Source organism: Palaemon carinicauda, chromosome 21 (assembly GCF_036898095.1).
Source record: "Palaemon carinicauda isolate YSFRI2023 chromosome 21, ASM3689809v2, whole genome shotgun sequence".
Lineage (NCBI taxonomy): Eukaryota > Metazoa > Arthropoda > Malacostraca > Decapoda > Palaemonidae > Palaemon > Palaemon carinicauda.
Window position 1 is genome coordinate 98,055,075 of NC_090745.1, and position 12,500 is coordinate 98,067,574.

General features: G+C 34.4%; 2 protein-coding genes across 5 annotated transcripts in view; one reads left to right on the forward strand and one right to left on the reverse strand.

Moving 5' to 3' along the window:
- LOC137615337 (galactoside 2-alpha-L-fucosyltransferase SEC1-like) overlaps positions 1-12,500 on the forward strand; it is an 84,044-nt gene that overhangs the window by 23,374 nt on the left and 48,170 nt on the right. The window lies entirely within an intron of this gene.
- LOC137615339 (uncharacterized) overlaps positions 8,881-12,500 on the reverse strand; it is a 244,782-nt gene continuing 241,162 nt past the window's right edge. The window contains exon 4 of the mRNA XM_068345140.1: positions 8,881-9,781. Within this exon, the coding sequence (XP_068201241.1) occupies positions 9,657-9,781 (125 nt within the window). The 3' untranslated portion in view covers positions 8,881-9,656. The remainder of the gene's footprint in view (positions 9,782-12,500) is intronic.

Genomic DNA, 12,500 nt, shown 5'->3' on the forward strand with positions numbered 1-12,500 from the left:
AATAGAAATGTGCACGGACGTGAAGAATAGGCTTGGCTTAAGTACAGTGAATATGATACATTATACAGTTGCGTTATCTGGGACCTCCAGAAATTATAACATTTTCATATCAAAATTAAATATATCTTCACATAAACAATCCCAAAGGAGAAAATCATATTTCATCTTTTCCTTTGTACATTTAATAATATCCCGAATAAACCTTTTTTTTATTTTTTTTTTTTTTTTTGGAAATCTTCCCTTTGATAGAAAGATACAGCTAACTACATATCCTGAAGTAATGATACTTTTAAGAGTCCAATGATCTCAGAACAATTTTCGAAAGTCATAATACTCTTAAAAGGTCATCGCTCTCCCAGCACGAAATCAAAGGATTACATATTACATCTATATATATTCTCTCACATATACATTATATATATATATATATATATATATATATATATATATATATATATATATATATATATATATATATATATACATATATATATATATAATATATAATATAAATATACATATATATATGTATATATATATATATATATATATATATATAGAGAGAGAGAGAGAGAGAGAGAGAGAGAGAGAGAGAGAGAGAGAGAGAGAGAGAGAGAGAGAGAGAGAGAGAGTTTTACTGTGGATACACAGTAGAGGAAACACGTTTCGCCACCAATGAAGATGATTGATTTCATTAGGTGGGCATGTTACGTTCAGTCTTTTTGAAACCCTTCTTTAGTTTAGCAACGTCATTTAGGGCAAGCTGTCTTCCTTTCCCTAGGGTTGTGGTGGCCAATGTGGTAACGTCCTTGACAAGTGAGCGCCAGACTGAGGTTTGAGTCCTGCTCAAACTTTTTAAGTTTCTTTGGTCGCTGCAACCTAAAAATCCTTGTGAGTTAAGGATGGGGGGGTTGGGGGAGCCTATAGGTCTATCTGCTGAGTCATCAGCAGCCATTGCCTGATCCTCCTTGGTCCAGCTTGGGTGGAGAGGGGGCTTGGGCGCTGATCATATGTGTTCATGGTCAGTCTCAAGGGCATTGTCCTGCTAGATAGGGTAATGTCACTGTCCCTTACCTCTGCCATTCATGAGAAGCCTTTAAACCTTTAAAACTAGGCAAGTTTTACTCGTGTCACGATACCAGGTGGAGCCAATATTTTCCCTCTAACAATACTTGTGTGAATTGAAGGAAGAGAAGAGTTTTACATATTCCTATTGTCTATTCTCGCATAATCGTTTCATAAACATAATACTTTATATACATAGCTCTTTTCTTATTTAAATAAACACTACTTTCCATATTAAGTTTTTAATCAATCAATTCTTCCACGACCGTCTATCAATATGTAATTCAAATTTCAGTCGTACAGCATTCAAGATAAAATTTAAAAAATTACTTACAATTACCTCTACCATCTTTACCCTTAAGCAAAGATAATATAATTTCTTCAGTATTTCTTTGGGACCTTACCTTAATCCAGACATTTTCTGAAAGTGCACAACTTAAATAGCCACATAACCTTAACAATGCTTTTTCTTATCATCTAATTCCATATAAACTTCCCCTTTAAAAAAATGGGAAGATTACCTCTAAATCCTTCACCCACATCGTTGTTATATGACAATTTCAATGTTTTTCAACTACACTTTAATTTTATCTTACTCGCCTTCCTATTCAATCAATACTCCTCATACTCGACTCTTTATTTGTTTCTCTTCTTTTCTATCTCCTCAACATTTCTCGGGAGATTCCGAGTTCCTTTTTTAGTGTAATGTACTTTTCTTACGCAATCCTACTATTTTAGTCCCTTTATCCCTAAATCATTTTTCACCTATTAACCAGATATATTTACCAATACTAAAGACATCTCAAAGATTTGGCTTTTATATCTGATTGTGCATATACAGTCTACCCAGATTCTACAATCACTGATTCGACTATACACGGATGACAAATTGATACCATTATACAAAAATATAGGCTGGAAATTCACTTAAACACTGACCGCAAATCACTTGGCATGAAGTTTATAGTATGCCCTGCATCAAGATACACTCGCTCTCCCCTTCAATGTAGTCGGTCACTCATACCAATTTGCAGTGTGTAAAAAAATATCTATCTGTGCACGTATGATAAAAGAGGTTTGCTATATGACCATGTACTTCAAAACCATGGCATCTAAATGTATTTCAAGTTAAGAGAAGATGGAAATGCCTGATTTAAAGGAAAAACTGGCTGCTGGACTACTGTATATGGGATGGAGTCTCCAATTTATATTTTCAAGACGAGAAACTCGATATTATCAAACCATCACTACTTACCCTTCCACAGCAAGACCTTGAAATAATAAATTGAGGCCATGAAAAAAAAGATGGATACTGATTGAGTCCTATTTTTTACGACAAGAGGCCTTAATTTTGCAGGAAGATTTTACCAGTAACATGAGTTTCGGTCCAGGCAAAAAAATATTTGCACCATGTAAGAGATGGGTTGATAAACTCATATTTATAATTTGAAAAAAAAAAAATAAAAAACACAAAATATGATGGAACGACTGACATACACGAATGAAGTGGCAGCAGGTACCTAAAAAGCAAAATCAAAAGAAAATATAAAACGAGAAATGCAGTATCATAGGCAAGTCTTGGAAAAAATGGCCTAACAAGAACTACATCCACAAAAGCATAGAAGGATCAGCTGATTTTGGTTCTTTGTGCCAATGCACTGGGCCAAATAATAAAGCCAAGAGTTGTTTATTGCTCCAAGAACCTGCAAGCTATGGAGGATAAAAACAAGGGAACGCTTCCCGTTTTCTGTTGAGTAAGAAAGTTTGCCGTTAAAGGCGTTCTTGTGATCGATAATGCATCTGGACATCTCCAAGACATCGTTATTGGGAATCAAAGCACAAGTGATGATTTTCGACCCACCCATACAATCTCACTCTAACAACTTCTAGTGCAAGGCATCATTAGGTGAGCAAAAACTCCCTAAATTTTAAAGAAAAATAATGATATAATAATACAATAGCCTTGAACATGTATTTCCATGGAATTGTTTACTTAACAAATACCCAGAACTACGTGGTTACATATAATATGAGATTGAAAATCCATTTTTCTATGCCACGTAAATCACTTCGGCTGTTCTGTTTGTTCTAATTATAGCAAAGGTAAATAAAAAAAAATACTGTACATAGATCACTTTAAACGTGTTTTGAATGATATAGTAGTCCAATCTACAATCTACAGGTCTTCGAGATGACTTGGATGGCTATATATATGCAGACCCAGATATGATTGTAATGGACTGCTGAATTTGATCACAGCCTAAAACGCCATTATGTTGATTACGGCCAAGATTTACGAGTTAGTGCCCTAAACCGTCAATTCCTGCAGTGAATATTTGTGGGTGCTTGGCTGTCAATGACTTCAAAGCCTTCACTAACGTAGAAGGCCACGTCCAGGAGATATTACATAACCCAAGACTATTGTGTTGTAATGGAATGGGAGACCCGTTGGATGAAGATAGCACTGATCATGTAGAGGTGTATCAGGAACAGAAGGGGAATGAAGGGTTAGAAGATATCATTAAGACATCGACGGAAGAGGAGAATGAAGACAGCGTAGAACTAGACTTTGGAAAAAAAAATGATTGAGGTATTCAGAACGTGTACATATTTGAAAGAGAAAATGAATCAATATGACCCTCCTATACAGTACAGAAATAAAAGAACTCAGTTTCTTATAGATGCTATGTTACCCATGTTGCAAGCATTTGACAAAATGAGAACACAGACACAGCAGTTACATATAGCTATTCTATTTTCTAAAATCAAAATGAGTCTACTACTAATGATAAGAGAGTTGAAGATCAAGTGATTAAAAGACGCTGGAATGCCTACATCCTCATTCCCAATCTCATCAGGGTAGGCATCTAAAGAAAATCCCCATCACTTTCTATACATAATCATCGAAGAAGAAGAATGAAAGAGTCGACGAGTATCAGAGTAGCTGATATCATGTGTATTTCAACACAATACATACAATATCTTTAACATGCAGGAAATATACTTTAGACTTGATGTAACAAACACAGTTCATACTATGTATACTGTATTCTATCCTTAAATGATTAAAGGTCACCCATGAATGACAGAGGCAAAGTGTAGTGACAATGGCCTGGCCAACAGGACAAATACCATAGAGGTTACTCTATATACATATGATCAGCGACCAAGCTTTAACAGATGTTAAAGAAACAATAATATGCCAGACATGAGATTAGCATAATGGAAACAGCAAAATATTCATAAGTTTATTGAAAATTTCAGTGTATACAAATGGGAATTACATGTTAAAAATCTCGCAGTTACTTTAGTATATAACCGTACCAGCGATATATTTTAACATATTCAGGCACGTGCGTTAAAATAATATTAAAAATTTTATTACAATCAGCCATTTGTCCACATAATTTCCTTTATTTTCATCTCAATGTCTCCCTTTTCCAAACTTAGCCAACTAAATGACTTAATTCTTCAATACCTCTTTACACATGTCCTATCTTGCATCATTCAGTCGGATGTCTTATCTTCAAATACATTTAGACAGCTTACTTAAATCATGAAAGGTAATCCAATCACGTGCCGCAATTTTTTAAAATAGATTCAGCAACGTGACTAACACCCTAAAGCACATACATCTATCGATTTCATACCTTTAAGTATAATGCAATGCGTTTCAATTTCTATATTCAACAGCGTTTCATACCTTGAAAAGTATTCAGCTAAATATATGAACAATAAATATTCAAGTGCACTGAGCCCACCACCTCTTGTCATTTCTCCCTACACTCACTATTTGATTACTCGCCGCGAAGTAAAGGTGCAACTGGGTGCATTTCTTGGGAGCAAGGTGTCCCAGGGACTTCTGTGTCCATCTGTATATTCTGGCGAGGATCTTTATCATTGCAAATGGTATGTTAAATTAACTTCACTCCGCAATAGAGGTACTTCCACGACGAAGGATTAAAGATATCTAAAATCAGGAGACTAAAAGATTAAAGGTAATTCAAATGTGGAGGCTGAAGCACAAAATCTACAACTAACGTTTTCGCATATAAAATATACTCAGAGAAAAAAAAAGACAAAATAATTATCTCAATAAAAAATTACGACCTCCCATTTTCTACTTCCTTTGGCCAAACTATTTTTTATGGCTGTCTACTGTCAATTAAGAATGGGATTGGAAGAGCCATGGTTGGGAGTTAAAAATGGTCTCGGAAAGGAAAAAAGATTCAGAGAAAAAGAAAGACTGTTCAGACTCAACATCTCATATCAATTATTTTGCTCGATATATTTTTGCTAGCTCCTGGTCCAAATTACTCACAATTCTCTTTTAAAATTAATCATTATAGTACCTTAATAACAAAACACACACGTTGTACTAATATGGTCGATCCCTTACATCTTCACCCACACAAAAATCAATGGTTACCCTGACATTCATCGAAGACGATTCTTGAAAAAAAAAAAAAAAAAAAATCATAAGTGAAACTAGAGTAATATTAAAATTCAGATTCTAGCCGGATACCATTGCAAGCGTCGTTTTCACTGTCCTTATTTTTCGAAAGATTAATATTTCCAAATGGCAGAACATTGTCGCATCTGTTCACTTTAAAAAAAAATGCTTCAATTGATTAGACTTTCCAAAATGTGATAAATATCAAACATCAACAATAAAACAGCTGAATAAAAAATCAATCAATCAATCAACTAATGTGAATGTGCTGATACAAAAAGAGCAGCCATGATTCATTTTCACATAAAAGATTCTTTGAACACATTTTTCTACTTAAAGCATCTTGCTTTAAATTTCGTTTTCGAACAGATTTTATGTTTTTGACAAATATTTTACTCTTTTATATTCTGATGCTCTCTTAATCGTGTATTTTCTAGTATCTATTTTCACTATCATTTCCTTTTTTCATAGTGATCTTTATTTATAGATGTTTAGGCGGACCGCAATTCAAATCTTTCTGTTATTTTCCAACAAGGGCACTCAATTATGTTCCTCATCTCAGTTACTGAGAGAGAGAGAGAGAGAGAGAGAGAGAGAGAGAGAGAGAGAGAGAGAGAGAGAGAGAGAGACCTTGCCTAGAGGTTTACCAATTCCAAACAGGTTGGTTACATAAAACGAAAGCATCCATCATTTTCCTTTGACAGTATGTCCACAAATTATTCAATTAATCCCATCATAACTTTACCGTTTTATTCGTCCAAAACTCCCTATACAGGAAAACAATGTTGATAAAGTTTGGGAATACTAGGAATTACAGATCAAGTTGCCCATAATCTGTAATTCACATTAAATATCATGTCATTTTGAATATACACATATATATATATATATATATATATATATATATATATATATATATATATATATACACTCACACACACACACACACACACACATATATATATATATATATATATATATATATATATATATATATATATATATATATATTCACACACATATATATAGATATATGTATATATATGTATATATATATATACATATATATATATATAATATATATATATATATATATATATATATATATATATATAATCATCATCATCCATTACTAGTCCACAACAGAACAAAGGCCTCAGACATGTCCTCCCACTTGCATCTGTGTATGGTCTATCTGAGCCAGTCCATGCCTGCAAACTTCCTTAGTTCGTCTATCCATCGTCTATTCTTCCCTCCCCTGCTTCTTTTACAATCTCTAGGGACCCAGTCTGTTATTCTTAATGTCCATCTACCGTCTGCCATTCTCATTATATTCAGCGCCCCTGTCTATTTCTTTTTCTTGCAAGTTGTATATGTATGCATGTATGTATGTGTGTATATATATATATATATATATATATATATATATATATATATATATATATGTATGTATAAATATATATGTTTATGTATATATATATATATATATATATATATATATATATATATATATATATATATATATATATATATATATATGTGTGTGTGTGTATATACTTTGAAAGCTAAATGAAGTAAGGCTCTCAGTACCACCAATCAACATTAATCAAAAATATTCCTTCTATTCCTTGCTTATTTAGATCGATAGCATATGTTCAAAGGACTGGTCTTAGGATACCGGAAAGCATAAACACTACCTTCTTTCTGCTGTCTTCAGGTCTAGGCAGCACGACGGCCTGGCTGGGTGGTAAACAGTCCTCAACTTTGTCCATTTCGCTAAAATTGAGATATCAGAACACAGTACATCTGACAACGATGCTTAAGAGAGGTTATAGCCTATTCCTATTTATTGGTAGGTTAAATTGTTATTGTTTGCGCTTATTCCTATTTATTGGTTGGTTAAATTGTGATTGTTTGCGCTTACTCCTGTTTATTGGTTTGTTAAATCGTTTGCGCTCATTGCTATCTACTGGTTGGTTAAATTGTTATTGTTTGCGCTCATTCCTGTCTATTGGTTTTTTAAATCGTTTGCGGACATTCCTATCTATTGGTTGGTTAAATTGTTTCCACCCATTCCTAACAATTAGTTGGTTAAATTGTTTATGTACTATAATAAAATATTTTTGAAAGATTTCAACAGAACCTTCAGAAAAGTTGGCATATCAACAAAGGAGGGGTTAATGAGATCATGAATTGGATCCGAATCCGGATGCAGATAAAGAATGTTTCCATTGGCGCTGAGAGCGGTATGGAGTATATATCTGCGCCAGATCAATTGAAAAACTTTAGGCCGCGAGCACACTAGCGACTCTGTGGCCCCACAAAGCCACAGCATCATGTGGCGGGGATGTGGTCTCCCATAGGTTTCCATTGTTTTCAAGTTTTGCCGCGCAAACTAGTGACTGTGGCAAGCGACTGTGGCTCTCTGTCGCTCATCCCCGCCACAGGCGTGGCTTTGAAAACAATGGAAACCTATGGGAGACCACATCCCCGCCACACGATGCTGTGGCTGTGTGGTGCCACAGAGTCGCTTGTGTGCTCCCGGCCTAATGTTTTTCAAGACACTCGGAAGAAACACTTAAAACAGCATCAATAAACTCGATGTTATAAGAGGCACTTACCAGTAAAATTGATTACCTTGAAGAACCCAAGGTAAAGGTGTCCCCATTCAATTTTACTGACAGGTATTAGTCCAATATTATGCTAGTCAACTTGTTTGTTATTTAGGTTTTACATTATAAATACGGTAAAATATTTGATATTGATTCGGAAAAAGAACTATTTTCGATATAAACAGAATGAATTGTGTAACAGAAGAGAAAACCAAAAGTTTTAATGTTCAAGTTGAACCCTGTTATATGGTCCCCTCGTTTGGCGACGAAAGGACAGAATCATTTCCTGGATATAAGATTGAAATAAAGAAAACCCAAATGGTCAACAAATTATCTAAATTTTGAAATAACTGTATCAATAGCGAACAAACTCCCCTAGGCAATAGTAAGTAGCGCCAAATATACAGACAAATCATCGACCTATTCTGAAAGGTGGGGAAAATCGCTAAACAAATTGAAATAAATATTTAAAGTTTAATTATTTTTGTGATACAGCTAATCAACATTTACAAATAATCTTGAGTAATCATATCTTCAACATTTCTCATATCAAGTTGCAATGGTTATCGCAATGATACAGCAATATCTACCAAATTTGAATAATATTACAACGCTACAATGCACTATTACCTCGTAGTAATAATTGGTACAAAGTTACAATAGCCGTCACAAAGGTATAGACGAGAGTTGGTGAATAATTTTTTCGTATTATCACTTTATTTTAAACTAACAGATTACAAAGAGTAATTGTTCATGTGTGTAATTTATCATCATAATCTCCTACGCCTATTCACGCAAGGGGCCTTAGTTAGATGGGCACTACGCATCACAAAGAACTGATAATCCTTTGATTAATCTAGCCAATGAATCCTCTATGGATTTAGTCATGTGATTACAGTACAGGAATATAATCACAGGTGTCCATCAGGGGGAATGATCTTAGCACTTTAATCTTCATATTACATACGCGATACGGTTTGTCCTTGACAACTAGCTTGTTTCTTATGCAGATAGTGTTACTTCCTTTTCATTAATCAAATATCCCCAATGCAGACATACAAAGCTTAATCTCTTTTCCGTGATCTCGTTAACATTACTGTATGACGCAAATTATGGGGGGAGGAAGTTGAGCTAAATAAACTTCAACCATGATAGTTAGAAGGTCTAGGACTCTAGGATAGTGGATCCTCCTTACCCGAGCCTTTCCATTTACAATTTTCTTAAAAACATGTAGCTCTTTTGAAATTTCTAAGAGATATTCTTGATTGTGAATCTACTTTTGAAAATCCAATTTAGTCTGCATCGTCCTCAACTGCAAAAACTGTATAAACTGTATGAATGTAATAACATACACTAACATGAAAAACTTTGAGCGGTCGTTTAGTTACAGATAAAAAAAAAAAAATTATACTATCACATGACATTTACGTCATATGAATATATTTCCTTAAATATGAATGAGCAATAAAAATAAAAATAAAATATTAAAAGTAGCAAAAATTTCAAAATCTTAATAAGCTAAACTTTCAGCATTCTTTTTCTTCCTCGCGGGTGATTTCCTTTCGTCCTTTTCTCTTTTCTTCCTCCATTCTTCGGTCTTTTGCTTCTTTCCTTCGCTTGGCGTCATATTCCACCTGTGCTATCCATCGCTCTGCAATGTAGGTCGACAACAGTAACAGTAAATGTCATGACCTATTAACCATGGATACAGAAAAGCTCCTGTTCTTTTGTTGCGTTTTAATTAGCCTATATATAAACATATATATATATATATATATATATATATATATACATATATAGATAGATAGATAGATAGATAAACAAACACATCTACATATATATACAACACACACACATATATATATAATATATATATATATATATATATATATATATATATATATATATATATATATATGTATGTACAATCATCATCATCCATTGCTAGTCCAATGCAGAATAAAGGCATCAGACATGCCCTTCCACTCTGGATTTAGTCAGTCAATAGAAAGAGATGACAGAATGACCCCCAGTCGCGGTACCGGGGTGCTAGGGATCTCCCAGTTTATGAATGCAAAAGAAAAATTGAAAATTGGTAATTAGAATGTTAGAACTGTTAATCAGATTGAGAAGTTACAGCAAGTGGAGAATGAATTTATGAAATATAGGTTGGATATCTTGGCCCTAAGTGAAACACGTTGTAAAGTAAGGAAATCTTTGACCAAGGCAATAAATATATCTATTCAGGAAGAACAGATGGAGTTCGAAGGGAAGGGGTATGAATGATGATCATACCTAGAGCAGAAAAGGCACTAATGAAGAGGAGAGCTGTATAGATTGTTACTAGCAAAGTTTAAATCAAAGCAGTGCAATATGAGTATTATAGTTTGCTATGCACCAACAATTAATTTCCCTGAACAAAGGCAATATGAATACTATGAATAACAGCAGAGTGTAATAGATGAGATCCAAGAGAGTTATGAAAATTCTGATTGGTGATTTCAATGCTAAAGTTTGAAGGAATAATCAAGGTAAAGAGAATGTGATGGCTGATGAGGGTCTTGGTGAAGTTGCAAATGAAAATGGAGCACATTTCATAAGTTTCTATTCAATAATCTTGTCATTGGAGGTACTCTTTTCCAACACAAGGACATCTACAAATATACATGGACTTCACGATGTGGCAATTACAAAAATCAGATTGATCACATTGCCATTAATAAAGAGAGAAGGAGGACCCTGAGAAATGTTAGAAGCTATAGAGGTGCAGATATTGGTAGGGATCACCAGCTCCTCATTGCCACATTGAAATCAGCACTGAGAGCAACTGAGAGCACTCAACAGAAATGTAGATAGAATACCTAGGTTTCATACAACCAAGCTGAACACAGAGAAACATTTGCAATTGAATGTAGGAATCTATTTGCAGTCTTAGAAACTTCAAGAGACAAAGAAGAGACAATTAATAAAGAACGGTGTAATTTTTAGAACATATATCAGTCAGTTGGTAGTGAAGTTTTGGATCATGCAGTTACAAGGAGAAAACCATGGATATCAAAAGATACGTTGGATACTATAAAAAGGTGACAAAGACAGAAATTTTTTTTGAAAATTTTCGAGGAAGTAATGAAAATTACAAGGTAGAGACTGCTAAGTATTCCAGTATTGATAGTGAGGTTAAAAGAAAAGCCAGGAATAACTGGGGAGAGTATCTAGACAGGAAAGCAGACAAGGCTGACAAAGCTATGAATTCTAGGAGTGGCTATGGTGTAAGAAGCCCTCATAAAATTAATCAAATTCCTACGGGGGTGTGACGAGCCGAGAGAGGGTTGTGAACTCAAAGGCAGGATGCAATCAACTGAGTATCTTTATTAAAGAACACTCTCCTTTATATACAAAACCTCAAGGCAACAGGAAAATACATGTTCGAGAAAATGACAATGTTACATAGGCGACACGCCAACATGTCTATTCTGGTTCTTTTTAGTGCGAGGGAAGAGCGCAGATACAAGCATAATATATACAAAATAATTTATGTACGATCGTGTGACACACGGTTGGTACATGGGCGAAGAAGAAGCATATAACCATAAAAAAGAGAGATGGGTCTGTTATAACAACAAAGGATGAAGAAAGGCAATGTTAGCTGGAACATTTTAAAAGGTCTTGAAAAGGAGATATGAAGGAAATAAGTTGATAGATATACCTGAAGCTGATGAAGACCTTGAGGTACCCATCAATGAATTTACTTTGCTTGAAGTCAAAGCTATCAGATGGAAAACCCTTGTTACGATGGAAAAACTGCTGAGATGATTTTGACTGAAAATGGAGTGAGCCCCAGAATACTTACATGTTTATTTTGTAGAATGTGGCATGAAAAGGCAAAATTTGATGAATGGGAGTTAGGAGTGTTGGTGAAAATAGCAAAAGAAGGAGTCCTGATTGATTGCAATAGTTACAGAGGCATCACACTTACGTCAGTTTTCATGAAAATATATGATATGCTTATTCTAAAGAGACTGGAGAGAAAGATTGCAGAAATGTTGAGAGATGTACAAGCACGATTTCGTAAAGATAGATGTTGCACCGACCATTTTGACACATGTTGTACAGCAATGGGTAGAATATAGATATCCACTTTTGATGGCATTTTTGGATTATGAAAAAGCCTTTGATAGTGTGCACCGGCCAATTTTGTGAAGAGTCCTGCGTTAATATGGAATTCTTCCTAAATATGTAAATTTGATTAAGTCTGATCATGAGCATAGCGATTACAAAGTAATGTTAGTGAAATCCAATCAAATGAATTTCCAGTGAAAAGCGGAGTACTCCAAGGGAATGTATTGTCACGTATGTTGTTTATCCTCCTC